A 16,287-nucleotide genomic window follows, 5' to 3' on the forward strand; every position below is an offset into this window, starting at 1 on the left:
GTATATTTGATCCTTGATGTCCAGCTTGTTTCACCAAGCAGAATGTTTTTGAAGATTCATCAGACTGGCTGAGGTCGGAGTTTCATCCCCTCTAAGACTGATTTTGGAAATAACCGTGGTTTGTTGTCTGTTGATGGACCTTTGGAGCTTTCCTGGCTTTGCACTGTTGTGAACACTACTGTCGTCAACACTGACGTGCAGGTGTCTCTTGTAGTCCCTGTTTTCAGCTGTTCCGAGTCCTTTCCCAGCAGTTGATCTTGTGGGTCATATGGTGATTCTGTGTTCCATCATTTTTCATTCTAGCCAGCACTGCCTGAGAGTTCTAGCCTCCTCATTCTTGTCAGCATTTGTTATTGCCCTTGTTTATTATAGACATCATGGTGAGTATGAAGTGAATTCTTTATTTTTAGTATCAGAAAAAGCTAATTAATAGTTTATAGCAACCAAGAATGAGGTGGTAATTAATTGTGTTTGGGTTTTGGCAATAGGAATGTAGCCCTTTACAAGCTTCTGCTTGTCATCTGTTGTTAGATACTTTTTACTAGCTCTTTTTTTTTTTAACTTTAGTTTTGTTTTCTAAGGTTTTTATATTTATTTAACATTTAAAAAATATTGTCTTAAAATATTATATATCCCGATTGCTTTTTATTATCTTATTTAATCTTGTGCCAAAGCTAGGCCTCAGACTTGCTTGGTCACCCTATAGACTGGAAACATGAATAGCACTAACACAGCTCAGCTTGTGCCTGACGCTTCTGTAGATCAGATCCATGGAATCAATACCCACACACAGTTCTGTCCCATATTTCAGAAAAGAACCTTCAGGCTATGTGCAGGACGAGACAGGACAGAAACCACTTAGGATTTTTTAAATTGTTCTTGAAATTTACCAAGAGTAAGTGTACATGCTTACCCTTGCATGCCCTTATAATTGGGTTTAGAATCTGACCATGTTTATTTTACCTTTTATATAATTCAGATGCTAAAATTTGAGGACAGTACAAATCACATCAGGAGTTTGGAGGCAGAAGGGATGTTTGCTATTAAAGACAAGAAGGAGTGTTCCCTTAGCTGTCAACACCTCCATACAGCAACCAAAACAAGGAACCACCCTTGGTATACCAATAGCCAAACTTCAATTCCTTACACAGGTCATCAAACGTCCCACTAATTTCATTCTGTTCTGGGATCTGATCTGGTGTCTCAGAACTTAACACTTTTAGACACTGAGTATTTCATTATTTCTTAGCTTAATTGTATCAGATGCCAGGATGATGGAAGACCACTCTCTGGTTTTAGAAAGTGATAGGACTGTAGGGCCAGGGAGGTTTCCTCTCTGTTCTCTGACTTTCCCCTGGAATAACTGTCAGGAAGCATTAAAGTGCACAGGGAGAATATCAGCATCGCAGTGTGGGGCCAGTCCTAGGGATATGGTTGCCCACTAGCCCAGCTCTGTTCTGAGGCTTACACACTTTGCTGACAGCAGAAGGGAATGTAGACTCTTTGAAGAGTTATTACTGGGCAAATGAGACAGATGCTGCCTGTGAACCTTGAATGATCCCAAAGGGATGCATATTGCCCAGGTATGGTTATACTTCAGCCTTTTCCCAAAGACATGGGATTATTTTCCCTTTTGCAGTCTGTTTTGAATGCAGATAAAGTTCCAGAGGCTCTTCCTCCTCATGGATAAGCAGACAATAAGCTTCTCTTTACAGCAAATAGAGACCACCACAGAAAACTACACTGAGCACAATGCAGAGATCAATGTATCATGGGGAGCCCTATCCTGGTGGATACATACATCACAGCTCTTGCAACATCAGGGAACGTCATGGAAAAGGTGGCACAAATATTACAAGAGCCATAATGTAGTTAGAGTTTCCTGCCTGGCCCAGTCAGGACAAATCTCTTACCCGCCAGTCCCACAGTTGCTCAGACCCAACCAAGAAAGCACACAGAAACTTACATTGTTTACAAACTGTATGGCCGTGGCAGGCTTCTTGTTATCTACTTCTTCTATCTTAAATTAACCCATTTCTGTTAGTCTATACTTTGCCACATGGCTTGTGGCTTACCAGTGTCTTTACATGTTGCTTTTCATGGCGGCGGCTGGAGGTGTCTCTCTCCAACCTTCTACTTCCCAGAATTCTCTTCTCTCTTGTCTTGCCTATACTTCCTGCCTGGCCACTGGCCAATCAGAACTTTATTTACACAGAGCAATATCCACAGCACCATAATACTAGGAAATGTGCTGTCAAACAGTCTATCATAGAAAGGATTGCATAAGCAAGACCTGGATAATGGCTGTGTCAATAGGCATGCTAATGAAGGAGGGGGAAGTCTTCCATGGTCATTTCCACCCATGGACAAAAAAAAAACTACAGGCCATTGATGACTGCGGAAAGAGGGAGAGTTCTCATATCCCAGGGACGATCCCCATCAGTCCTGAAACCATATACACACAGACAGCAAAAAATGGGCTCAGCAGGTTGCATTTATAGATCTGTGCACACATATTAGGTAACTAATAATCAGAGAAGAGGCTACTAATCTGAGAGTGAGGGCGAACAAGGAAGGAGCTGGAGGGAAGGGACTTGAGAGAGGCTAGAGGGATGAGAGGGAGGGGGAAAGATATATTTTAATTAAAATTTTTTTTTAAAATCCTTCCATTGAATACCATATTCAAAACTACCACACAGAATTTTTCAAGTATCATTTTTTCTGAGGTCCAGAAGAGTCTGATGGGAACCTGTCAACCCAAGGTGGTATAATCTGGCAGTTATTTTGGTCATGTCATGATGAACTGCAACTGGTATAGCAAGAGCCTAGTAACAATCACTATCTTTGGACTTCATTATTGCTGTTGTTTTTGTTTTGAGACAAGGTACCATGTAGCCTAGGCTACACCTTGAACTTGCTGTATGACTAAGAATGACCTTAATGGCTGGTCCTCTTGCCTTCACCTCTCAAGTGCTGGAATTTTTAAATGAGGCTGGCCAAACAGAGCGTAGAGTGGGGGCTGATGATGCCAGTGAGATGAGCCAAGTTACTTAGGTGACTGTTTTGGGCCATGCATTACCAGTTTGCTTAAAGATGGAGTTCCACCATAGTGACATCTTTTAGTCAAGGCTATATGGTGAGGTTCCAATCAAAATTCTGAACATGGATGTGCAGGTAAGTTTCCTTGGTTGGTCACACTCTAACACTGCTGAACATCAAGCCTGCCTGGGGAAAAACAAAACAGCAAGCACAGAAGGGTCAAAAGATAGGGCTCTGCTGGATTCCGGTTCTGTCCAGGCCATGATCGAATGACCCTTTGGTCTGGCAGAATGATAACTTAGGCTGGCAGCTTCCTTCCACTTGGAGTCTTTTTGAGTCTTGAAGGACACTTCAAAGCAGGCCAACTAAAGCAGCACTCCCAGCCTGGGACTATAACAGCAGCTTTGTGTTTGAACCCTCCAGACTGCCCTGTGCCCTTCTTGGCCAACTCTGAGCTGTGTCCTTTCCCTGTGATAAACAAAACCACAAGAACAACAGCTTTCCCGGAGCTCTGGAGACTGTCTGGCAAGCTCCCCTTCCCTGAAGAGACTGGGCACCCTTCAACTTGCAACTAGTTGTAGAAGTTCAGGGGATTGTGTCCTTAGATCCATCAGGTTATTAATGCTGGGCACTGAGATCCGTGAGAGAAAGATGAATTCCTTTTGCTGTTTGTAAACAACTGCATTTCTTTTTAAAAACAAAGTAAGAAAACAAAAATATGTACTTTACCACACACATAAAAGTGATGTGTCCAACGGAAAAGTTTTAATAATATAGAGGATAAGAAATCTTGGAGTGCAGGGTGAGAAGGCTTAAGCAGATTTGCATGGGAGCCTTCAACTTAAGCAGAAGAGAACTGAAACACACACACACACTGCCGGTAGATTTTACCAAATTTGTTCAGTGATTGTGATGATAGTGGTGAATGCCACAGCACACTAGTGGAAGCCAGAGGACAACCTCCAAGAGTCACTTGTATTATGTGGGTCCCAGGATATCCAGCACATAATCTTGAGGCTTGACAGCAAGAGCCTTACCTGTTGAGCCTTCTATCTGGCCCAGTGGCATTGTTTTGTTTGTTGGGGTTGGTGGTGAGCAAGTGATGAATGAAAAAAAAAAAAAAAAAAAAAATGTGATCTAGCCTACAGTAGGATACTATCAGCAGTAAAAAGAAATTAAATACTGTTAGGCGTACTATGGAAGAACCTTTAAAGTTATGCTAAGTCAAAGAAGCCAGCACAACAAACGGCATATTATTAGAACTCCATTTTGTATGAACAGGCAAATCCAGAGACAGATTTGTGATTGCCTATGACTGGGCACGACGTAAGAGGAAATGGGGTGTAACTGCTAATGACTACAGAAGTTCTGTGGAGGACGACAAATTGGTTGTGGCCATAGTGAGTCTCTATTCTAAAACCACTTTAAATCGGTGTTCTGGTATGCGATTGCATCTGCCTTGATAACAAGGTGAACACCATCTTCAGCGAAACTCAATTATCACAACTCCCAGCCGAGGCGCACAGAGAAAGTGAGCTGTGGCCGTTTTCTAAGTGCGCCAGGAATATACGAACTGGAACCTGGGATTTCAGCGTGGAATCGCGGGACATTGGTACGAACGAGATCCGGAGATCCGAAAGCCACCGTTTGCAAACCTCCCACGACGTGGGCGGGAGGGCCCACGGTACCCGTGCGGAGCCTGCGCAGCCGAGTACCGACGCTGGGGGGCGCGGACCCAGGAGCCAGTCCGACGGCGGAGGCCGCCCCGCCCCGGCTCCTCCTCTTCCCTTCTCCGCGGTGCCGCCCTTGCCCGCAAACCCAAACACTCCGGGCTGCTGGTGCGCGTGATCCCCCTGTGGTCGCTCAGGACGAGAGATGCTGCTGCTGGCTGCCGCCGGCCTCGTGGCCTTCGTGCTGCTCCTCTACATGGTGTCGCCGCTCATCAGCCCCAAGCCCCTCGCGCTGCCCGGCGCGCACGTAGTGGTGAGTGGCCTCCTGTTGCTGAGCTTGCCCGGGGCTGCTTGGCCGGCTTGGTCCCGGGAGGCCACGGTCCCGGGAAGGGACGGCTGAGTGGGAAGGGTCAGCTGCCACCGTCGCCCCGGCACTGCCCTGCCCTTCCTGGCCTCGGGAACCCGCCCTCGGCGTCCCCAGGCTCCTCCCTGGGCTGCAGAGCAGTGTCACGGAGAAGGCGCCAGCCGAGTTCCCGGGGCTCAGGGGCTCTGTGCTGCTCGCTGCTCCGCGGAGCATCCCTGGTTGCGGCTGTTTGGGTCTTCAGTTTTCCCGATGAGTCAGTCAACAGAGAGACTGAGAAACTTTGCCAAGGACACAGAGGTCGGTGGCTGGCAGGATGAGGGCGCGAACCCGAGTGAGAGCAGCCACTGCTAGGGAATCCTAAGGAGCCCGCATCCAGGAAGGGTCCGGGCCTCTGGACTGGCCCAGGCAGCTGAGACTGGAGGGTGGCCTGGCAGCCCGGGCCAGCAGGCTTGTCTCTGAGCTCGGCCGGAGCCTTGCTGATCGCTGCTCCAGAGCATCCTTTACCTTCTTTGCCGAGTGGAAGGATGAGCTAACCAGCTTGCTTAGGGCCTTAAGATGGAAGGAGATATGAGTAGTTTGGTTTGTTTCTGGCAGGAAGCTTGCGCATTCCTAATGTGCAGGCTTAGTTATGCCTCCTCCTCCGGGTTCAGAGCTTCAACCCTGGCCATTTCAAATCCATGTCTTGTGTAGACCCCCAAACCCGAGGCACACTGAGGCAAGGAGTTGTGAATAAGGACAGCTAGTTTCTTAGCTGGCAGTCCCGAGTGCCCATAGGTGACTTATGTGAATGTATCCAAGTGAGTTCCCAAGTTAGTGATTAGGGTGGCTATTTATTTTAGTGTGCTTTATGCCATACAGGGGTTTGTGGGTGACAACACGTGTTTCCATTAATTTATCCTTTGTAAAATTACCGGTTTATTCCCAGCTGCTGCTATGCACGATGTGGAAAGAGTTATTAAAAAAGAGAAAGCCAAACTTTACAATCATGCCAAGTTTTGAAAGTTTTACATCCACAAGAGAACTGCTCCAAAATCATAGCTAAACAGGTTGAATTAAGGGCTGGGGGGATGGCTCAGTTTGTACAGGGCTTGCCAGTGCATCAGGTCCTGAGTTAAGGACGCCAGCACCAGGAGGGTCACAATACTGGAGCTAACCTGTGGATCCCTGGAGGCCACTGACCAGCTTGCCTAGACACGAGTGAGCTCCAGGTTCAATGAGAAGCCTTGTCTCAAAAATTAAGGTGGAAGGTGAGTGAAGAAACATCAGACATTGACCTTTGGCCTCCGCACAGGTGCACCGACCTACACACAAAACTGAATTGTTTCACAACTTCTGCTTACAAAGAAGAGCTCAGGTAGGGGGAAGGGGAGGAGAGCCAGAGTAAGAATGAAAATTTTGATCCAACATTTACAAGGGACTTTCAGCTAACTTGATGTCCTTCTGTCTCCTTTACCCATCACCCGCACAGGTGAGATAATGGCTGTTTCAATAGACAATAAAATCTTTTTCAGCATCCTATTTTAGTATAATAAATTGTGTGTGTGTGTGTGTGTGTGTGTGTGTGTGTGTATATAATGATCTCTATGTATATAACTGTAAATGACGTGACATGGCATGAATTATGCACAGGATGTCACCATCTGTCTTTTTAATATTTGAGAAGAGTAAAATGTGATTTAGTTGAGACCTGTTATCAGGAGAGGGAGCCGCACCCTTCCACTGTCCACCTGTGTGTCAGCATGAGCAGCTTGTAATTGTTTTCTGCTTCATTTTTAGGGCAGTGCCCATATGCTGACGCACCCTGTCTGGTTGCAGCAGTGAGGCTGTGCGGGTCTCCTCGCCCCGAGGTGCTGGTTTTGGATGGGAGAGTAGCAGCCGCAAGCTCGTAGTGCCTGTAGTGAGAGCTGTGGGCCGTGGAAGAGGTCACTTAGATGTATTTGCAGTCATCAGTAAGAGGGAATGTAAGGAAGGGAGATCAAACTGTTACCTTAGTGCCCTCCATGCGGCTTCTATTTAGTATTTGTTAGGTGACTATACATTTAACATTTTCTCACCCATTGTGAAAACCTTGATAGCTCTCATAGCATCCAGAACAACACAGTCCAGAATAGCCTAACTGTATTCTTATATGTCACTCAAGTAGCTGACTTGACATGAACATCATTTTTATGCACCCTGATCCAAAACCCAGGTCTTACTCCTGTCATGGAGAGCATTATGAATTGCAGAGCATGAATCTTCTGGTGTTCTTTAAAGTGAATCAACACCATTTGCTTTCCTGAAACTCCTGGCTGATACTTACATAATCCTTTGGAGCATGAAAGTTTTCTCGGTAACCTCATTTCCACTTCCATCAATTTAGTAAACAACAAATAGGGAAACTTTATTTAGAAGCTTTGGCATCATGTTTGTTTGTTTGTTTGTTTTTTGTGGGAATGGCATTAGAGAACATTCTGCAAATTAAGGACAGTGTTTATTTATGCCTGGTTGTGCGCGAGGGGTCAAGGGGCTGGTATTCTCAGTGATGAGTGAGATGGACAGGTTTGGTATTTATCCTCAGGGATCTGATAGCCCAGCCAGGAAGCCAGGAGTATCCAGATAGCTGTGAAAGGTGCATGGCGACAAACCTCGGACACACCGAGGGGTGTGTTCAGGAAAAGCTTCTTGGAGGTGGGGACAGTGGGGGTCATGTGTGATAGAGGGATGCTGACAGCTAAGGCAGCATTGTGAAGCATGTAAGGAAATTCTAGAGGCCCTGCCAAGTGTCATGAAGAGGGAAATTTAATAAACCAAAACAGCTCATAAAATATCCTGGTATCAAAAGCCTCCCCAGAGACAATATTTAGCCAAGGCAACAGGTATGTTTTTATAATAATCCTCAGTAGACATTTGGTTAATTATCTACCAAGTAAATCTCTCCATTAGAGTCAAGGTGAGGGTAAAGAGAAATGAGGTATTTTCAAGTACACAGAGATACATATTTACGCTTGGAGGGTTTCATGATGATATGAACATTGTAGTGTGGGAGATGTTCTTTCTGCATAGTTTTAGAATAGTAAAATATTCACAGTAATCCAAATGTGTGACTGGAAAGTGACTAGGTTTTGACAGAGGTGGCGTTTATTTGTTTTTAAGACAAGATCTCACTGTATAGCCCTGCTGTCCAGGAACTCGCTATATAGACAGAGAGACTGGCCTGCCTCTGCCTGCAGAGTGCTAGGATTAAAGGCGTGTGCCACTACTGCTTTGCCTGGCCTTGGTGGAGCACTTTTTAAAATAAATTTATTTATTTATTTATTTATTTATTTATTTTATTTATTTATTTTCTATTATCAGCTTGATACAATACAAATTCTTATCCTAATAGTGAAATGCTTCATTGAGGCTTGCCAGGAATTGAGTAAGACCAAAACTTATTATAAACTGCAGTCATTCTAGGGTCCCCCTGCTCTATAGCCTCCCTGGTTCTGTGGGTTGCAATCTGATTGTTCTTTGTTTTATATCTAGTATCCACTTATGAGTGAGTACATACCATGTTTGTCCTTCTGGGTTTGGGTTACCTCACTTGGGATGATACTTTCTAGTTCCATCCATTTGCCTGCAAATTTCATGCTGTCATTGTTTTTCTCTGCTGAGTAGCATTTTAAATGCAGTATTGTAAAGCCTTTTAGTTTTTGAATATTGACAGCATAATGTTGAGTGCATGTGTCTTTGTTGGGATCAAACCCAGGGCCTTGCCTGTATTAGGCAAGAGAGCTCTTCCATAGCCCTGTGACATGTTTTCATAGACCTAGTCTTGTGTAGATGTGCAGGAAGGAAATGAGATTTGTTGTATTTATAATCAGCAGCACTAATGTATTCTTTCTTAGGTAGAATTGTAAGGCATATTCCCCTTGGTGACCTCAAACAATGTGGAGTTTGTAGCTCAGCACTGGAAACAATCAAAGCAGGAGCCCCTGCGGAAGTATAATCCTTCATGCTTGCACTATTCCAAATGATAAATCTGCTACAAAGAAGTGATTCTTGTGGATTTTATGGTTTGTTTTGTTTCTGAGACAGGACCTCATGTAGTCCTAGTATCATGAACTGTCCATGAGAATGGCTTCAACCTTAAACTCCTGATCACCTGAGGATCCTCAACCGAGTGCTAGGTTTGTGGGCGAGTGCCACCATACCTGGCTTGTAGATGAGTTTTAAAACCCATAAGTATGTTATATATTATATGGAGATCAAACCCAGGGCCTCATGAAATACTAGGCAAGTGCCGCCGGCAACTGAGCTACACTCCTCTTCCCATCAGAACTGTTTTAAGTCACCTTTGTTCAGAGGAGACACTGCTGAGATGTCTTCCTGGTGTTCTTGGCAGGTCACGGGAGGGTCCAGTGGCATTGGAAAGTGCATTGCTATCGAGTGCTTCAGACAAGGAGCGTTTATAACGCTGGTTGCACGAAATGAGGTAAGTGTTCTAGGGTCCTCATGACTGACTGACTTATGCAGGAAGTCTAGGAGACTGTCTTGGTGCTCACACCTGCGTTGGGATTCCTTCCTCCCTGATCTGAGGTGTGATTTCTGGACTATTGGCTCTTCCTTGTATTGAGGCCAAGGACTTCTCTTCTGAAGTTGGATCAGCTCAGCAGGTTCTTATTTACTGCTGTTCACATGCTAGGCACTATCATTCGAGATAGTACTGAACTTGAGGGGAGACTGAAGGCATTGTTAAGGAGTACATCTTACTGAAGGCAAACAGATGTGCTGGCAGAAGCCAGTGCAGGGTGGTGTGTAGGTGTTTATCTGTCATTTCTCCCTGTAATTTGCTTATGGCATGATAAGCATCTTTGGTTGGCATCCATATGCCCAGGGGAGTTTCATCCCTCCCAGTATGTGTAGCAGTGTATTTTTTCCTGTGTCTAACCAATTCAGGGGGCTGTTTGTCTTTATATTGGGGGGTCTGTAATCTTGTTAAAGTTGCTTTCAGAGCATAAAGCAGTGACTGAAACCCTTTTGTTCCTTTTCGAGGGCTGGGGCAGTGACTGCTCTATGGTCACTGTTCTTGACTATAGAGGATAGGGCTTGCTTGGCTTGTAGCAGATCTAGACAGTTCTATTGAACAATGGAATGAAACGAGGGACTTGGCATATGCATAGTTGGCTGAGTGCTTCCCCAGGTGTGAATCAACTCCAGGTAGAACTCAGTATGAAATGCATGCCTATAACCCCAGGACTTGGGGGATAAAAGCAGAAGGATCAGAAGTTCAAGGTCACCCTCAGCTATAAAGCTAATTAGAAGCTAGCCTGGCCTAATGTGAGACTCTGTCTTTAAGGAGGGGAGAGAAAAAGAAAATGAGGTGTGTGTGGTACAACTGCCTGGGTGATTAGCTTCGTAGGTAGGGGTGGTTAGTTAGTTGAAAAGGCCTAGGGGGTACAGAACCAGAGAGGCTACATAGCAGGGGGGACCCTAGGATGACTGTGGCTTATAATAAGCTTTGGTTTTACTCAATCACTGGGCAAGCTTCAGTGAAACATTTCACTATTGGAATAAGAATTTGTACTGTATCAAGCTGATAATAGGAAAAAATATAATAAAAAAGAAAATACAAAAAGAAAAAGAAAGAAAAGGCCTAGTGGGTAGCTGGGTAGTGGTGGTGCACACCATTAATCACAGCCAGAGCCAGGTAGATCTCTTGTGAGTTCGAGGTCAGCCTGATCTACAGAGTGAGATCCAGGACAGGCTCCAAAACTACACAGGGAAACCTTGTCTGAAAAAACAAAACGAAACAAACAAAAAATGCATTGTGATGTCTAAAGTTAGCCTGGTGATGGTGGCGCACGCCTTTAATCCCAGCACTCGAGAGGCAGAGGCAGGCGGATCTCTGAATCCAAGGCCAGCCTGGTCTACAGAGTGAGATCCAGGACAGGCGCAAAGCTACACAGAGAAACCCTGTCTCAAAAAAAAAAAACAAACAAAAAAAAAAAAAAAGAAGAAGGAGAAGGAGAAGAAGGGGAAGAAGGGGAAGAAGGGGAAGAAGAAAAGGAAAGGCAAGGCCTAGTGAGGAAGGTAGGCCAGAAAGGGTCTCTGGAGAAAATTATAAAATAATAATCCAGAATTAGTCTAAAATATCCACAATTTCTTTTTAAAACCAAGAAAGGTGCTGGGCCTGGTTGTACACACTTTAAAGTCACTTAACATGAATGGAAACACGGATGTAGTAAAATACCACTTGATGAGTTTTGAGCAAGGCTAGAATTTGACATGAGAGCATCAAATGATCAGGGGACAGGCTGGAATCACAGCTAGCAGGAGCTCACATGGTCATATTTGAGTGAGTATGTGGAGAGCTTCCTGGCATGAAGACAGTCTTTAATTCCACCTTTAATAACCTTTCCTTGCAGTCTGTATTTGATCTCCAGCATTCAATAGGAATGTATGATTTTGTCATAGACATTCATGTTTGTAACCTCTACTGTCCTTTGAAGATACCTGTCCCCTCCCCCCTTTATTGTATTGGCCCACCTCTATCTACTTCCTGTGTAACTCCAGGCTTGGTTTTAGCTTTGCTGAGGATTGAACCCAGGACTTCAGGACCCTCCTCCTTTGTTCTTCACAGCTCTCAAATTATATTTAAATCTATGACAAATTAAGGTTCTGTAATCTTGGGCTTGTTTATTTGAAAATAACAGAGCGAAATGGGGGACTTGGAAAAACTTGGCAATTATCTGGGTAGCTCTGTGGGTCTAAGGAGTATTTTTATGCCTAGGTGTATATCCATCCAGTCCTTCCAAAAAGTGACTGAGTTTTGCTCTAATTTTATAGGAAAGGAGGAAAATACTGATGTTATCTTACATAAGCCCTCTTGACGTGCAGCCACATACCTTTAACTTTCCAGAGCATTGTGCTGCTGTGTGTTTACTCTCTGTCACTGCTAAGTCCTGGCAGATGACAATGTCTGTTAGCATCGATAGGCTGGCCATCGGCATGAGTGCTGTTGATCGGGATTTGAGGTTCGGTTCTTTTTCTTTCACCTCTGCAGTGAGTTTAAGAACATTCTGTGACTTAGCCATAGCCTCACATATTTTGCCTCTCTTTCTCAAGCCCAGAGTTAGCTACTGTAAGTTCTGGTTCGCAGAACGCAGTGTCAGTTCAGACAGTTGCCTTTTCTTTTCTTTTTAGCAAATGCAAACAGACAGAAGTTTTCTGTGTTGCTTTTAGGACAAGTTGCTGCAGGCGAAGAAGGAAATTGAAAAGCACTCCATTAATGATAAACAGGTAAGGTAGTGCCTCAGGATCCATTCTCTAACCTGACTGGCAGTTGTCTGAAGGGGGAAGGATGTTGCTTCTGCTGCAAGTAGATCACTGAAGGCATTTATGACTTGGGCTGCCTTTTACAAGAGGAAAGTGTTTGAATGACTAGAATTTAGATCAGCCCAGAAACCAAAAGGTATGAATTTCCATACATACTTAAAAATGGCCAAGCAATGATGCTTGAGAAAATGATTTCATTTCAACTACTTAAAAAACAAACCAACCAAAAAACCTTGAATAACTACTTAGGTGGAAGGAACATATGAAAAAAAATTAGTTGTATAACTTGGGGTACCAAACTATACAGTGCAATGTGTTTTTTAATGACAAGGTAAGTGCTGCACATCCATCATCTACTTTAAAGAAATGGGGTGTGATGGAGTTTCTGACCCCCAGCCTTTGTGCCTGATACCAGCCTCCTGTTCCTAGAGGCCTCTTCAGACTTGACTCTGAGGTTGTCATTCCTTTGCTTTTCTTTAAACTTTTGCTCTCTGTGGTAGTGTGTGAGTCCCTACATAGTGTTTTGTATGAGTGAATGAATACACCTGTGCGTGTACATCTGTTCTGACAGGCGTGCACATGTGTACACACAGTTGTGGAAGCCACAGATCGACACTGAATGTCTTCCTTAGTCTCTCTCCATCTTATGCTTTTGAGACAGGGTCTTTTGGTAAGCCTGGGGCTCATGAATTCACTCGACTTGCTGGCCAGCAAGTCCTCCTTGGTTGTCTCTACATCCCCAGCACTGAGACTGTATGGGTGCTGGGGATCCAGACTCAAGGTCCTCACACTTGCATAATTAGCACCTGGCCAACTAGCCACCTCAGCCCCTAAATAGCTTGCGTATGTATATATGTGTCTGTATTTATATATACTTATACTTTAAAGTTCTGCATCTTTTTGAACTTTGGCATTGTTCTTATTGTCTTAACCTGCCTTAATGAGACCATTCTCACAGTGTGCAGTTGCTCTATTTAAGACACACATTTCCTGAGTTTGCATACAAAGTTGTGCAACCATAACCACAATCAATTTTGGAGTGTTCCCAACACTGAAGTCTCCATTCCGCCATTAGCAGTCACTCCCCATTCCTGTCCTACCCTCCTAGCCCTAGACAAGTACCAATAAACTTTATAGCTTGATAAATTGATGTGACATTATGACATTTTTATGCAGTGCTATGCAACTTTATTTCTTCATTCTATATTATTTTTAAAATTCATCTGTGCTGATGAATAAAATAGCTCATGTGTTATTTTTTGAGACAATTCTTTCCATGGCTGTGCTGTCCAGGCTAGGCTCAAATCCCAAGGCTCAGATGAGCCTCCCATCTCCACCTCTTAACTAGATATGACAATAGGCATGCATCATAATACCCACCTTCCCTGAAATGTACTGTTAGTGGTAGGTGATATGCAGCTGTATGTGCAAACCGCTTTTACTTACCTGTTCTGAAATTGGTGGCTATTTAAGTGGCTTCCACATTTTTGTTTGTTTGTTGCTGTCATGGCAGCTTTCATTGTGGTCTCTACACACATGCTCAAAAAGGACTGTTGCTTTGGGGTCTGTGGCAAGGCAGAAAGCAAAGTTTCTCATCTCTTAATGGCTGGGGGAAGGGGGAGGGGTCCTCAGTACACTCTGCCCTTCAAGGAAACACTTCAGTGGCCTACATTCATGCTATTAGGCCCTACTTTTGTGGATGTGTTCTTCCATTAATCACACCGACAGCAGATTAAAACACTGGGATTTTATGTCCAAGTTTGGCCTTCGTTACTGGAAAGAGTTGGCTTTAATTTTTAAAAGTACCTTTTATAAATGATTTTGGTAGACCAAGCATTGTGGGGCATCTGTAGCTTTGGAACCTTAGTATTTGAAAGGCTGAAGCAGGAGGATCGTTGTGAGCCCCAAGCTATCCTGGGCTATATCTAAGTTCAAGACCAGCTCAGACTGTGTAACAAGACCCTGTCTCCAAAAAAAAAAACCAACAACAACCAAAAAAAAAAAAAAAAAAACCCACCAGTTTGACACCTGTATCTCCAATGTTTTTTATACTTAGAGTGTATGTGTGTGTGTGTGTGAATGTGAGGGAGAGAGGGAGAGAGGGAGGGAATAAAGAGAGAGAGAGAGAGAGAGAGAGAGAGAGAGAGAGAGAGAGAGAGAACACAACTCGAAGATGTCAGTCTTCTTCCACTACGGGTCCCCAGGATAGAACTCAGGTCATCAGGCTAATGGTAAGCACCCTTATCAGATGAGCCACCTTGCAGGCCCTGACCCTCTCCCCCTTCTCCCTTTTTAACAGGTGGTGCTTTGTATCTCAGTCGATGTGTCTCAAGACTATAACCAAGTGGAGAATGTCATAAAACAGGTAAGAGGCAGGTCGGGGTGATTTCAGTTCACTGCTTGACTTCTAGTTGCTTCTTATTATTTTTGCTGTGTGGCTTGAAGCTGGCAACTCTTCCTATAGGTTCGGTGGATTTTAGTTATTGACCTTGTTTTTCTGCACAGTGAATCTTTCATTCTGTCATGAAATGTTTGGAACAGTATGTAATGTTCGGAACTATTCTTCCAGGCACAAGAGAAGTTGGGTCCTGTGGACATGCTGGTCAACTGTGCAGGAATGTCTCTGTCAGGAAAGTTTGAAGAACTTGAAGTTAGTTCTTTTGAGGTAAGTGACAGGTGTTTGCTCACTTTGATATATCTTCTATTTTAAAACAGGCCTGCCAAGTATCTCAACTACTAATTTACTTTAGTACTGAAGAAATGGACATTAGATTTAAAATCCAAGTGCAAAGCGTTTTGTGGCTGGCAGTGCATCAGTCTTGTTTATAGTGTTCTCCTAAGCTTCCATCAGGGTAATGGGTTTTGAAAGCTTGACTCTGTTAAGTTCAGTTACTCTCCTTTCTTATAGAAGGCAAGACTGCTGGACCAGTGTCAGAGCTAGCTTCTCATAAACTGTCACAGGAAGCACCACGCACTCATAGATGCACTCAAGGCTTGCAGGAGAATCAGAAGGTAGCAAAGAGCAGAATGGTAGGACCTGTGGGTCTGAGGTGCCCTTATCAGCTTGGGTTGTTTATACTTACATACGTTCATCTGGGAACAGTAGAGGAGAGATTGAAAGATGATGTCAACAGCTATGTAAATAATCAGTCTGGGAAAATAATTATAGTCTAAATATGAAGTAATAAAGCAAAAGACTTGGGGTAACCTAGAAAAAAGAAGAATGAGTGTGTGGGTGTGCATATGTCTATGTGTTTATTTGATTTATGAATATGTGTGTGTGCAAGCATAAGATGATGCCATAAGAATATCCAGACTACTAAGAATGGGGATAACGACTGGATTGAGGAATAAATAGTTACTAAATTGAATGCTGACACCCTTGGAAGTAAGGTGTGTGTGTGTGGAGCAAGAGGAATGGGTATGTTTACCTTTGTGTCTGAGATGGCCATGCCGGTGTAAGCACGTAGATGTTTTATGAAGCATTGAATAAAAATAGAAGCAACTAAGTGTGCAAATCTAGGTGAGTGTTTGATAGTGTCACTGAAGAGGAGACACAACTCATTGCTGGGGTGATTCAGTGGGTTGCATGTGGCTTCTTTGGCTGACATTTCTGAGATTGCACTCACTCATTCTGGCCTTTGCTCCGATGTCTTTTTCCTCTGTGGTTTTGCTTGTAACCCTTCTGTAGCATGAATCTTAAAAGTTCAGTTCTTATTAATAAAAACAAACCTGGAGCTGGGTATTGGGGTGAATGCTGGAAGATCAGAGAAGCAAAACAAACCACATCCACCTCACCTTGCCAATTCCTCAGCTGGTCCTGTTTCTGCAGACTGGAAGCCTCTGTGTCCTCATCCAAATGGATCTCAGCTGAACTGTGCTGCTCAAAAGCCTAAAAGCTTAACTAGCTCTAGT

General features: G+C 44.0%; 1 protein-coding gene across 2 annotated transcripts in view; it reads left to right on the plus strand.

Annotated features, from left to right (window-relative positions):
- The first annotated feature begins 4,544 nt into the window (after window positions 1–4,544).
- Kdsr (3-ketodihydrosphingosine reductase) overlaps window positions 4,545–16,287 on the plus strand; it is a 35,249-nt gene continuing 23,506 nt past the window's right edge. Inside the window, exons 1-5 of one of the 2 annotated variants that reach the window (XM_036202586.1) lie at window positions 4,546–5,022; window positions 9,440–9,529; window positions 12,280–12,336; window positions 14,672–14,737; window positions 14,942–15,037. In XM_036202586.1, coding sequence (XP_036058479.1) covers window positions 4,915–5,022; window positions 9,440–9,529; window positions 12,280–12,336; window positions 14,672–14,737; window positions 14,942–15,037 — 417 coding nt within the window. In that variant the 5' untranslated portion in view covers window positions 4,546–4,914. Of the gene's footprint in view, window positions 5,023–9,439; window positions 9,530–12,279; window positions 12,337–14,671; window positions 14,738–14,941; window positions 15,038–16,287 lie in introns of both variants that reach the window. The other variant, XM_036202587.1, reaches the window with a different exon arrangement.

The sequence above is a fragment of the Onychomys torridus genome, chromosome 11, assembly GCF_903995425.1.
Source record: "Onychomys torridus chromosome 11, mOncTor1.1, whole genome shotgun sequence".
NCBI classification, from domain to species: Eukaryota; Metazoa; Chordata; class Mammalia; order Rodentia; family Cricetidae; genus Onychomys; species Onychomys torridus.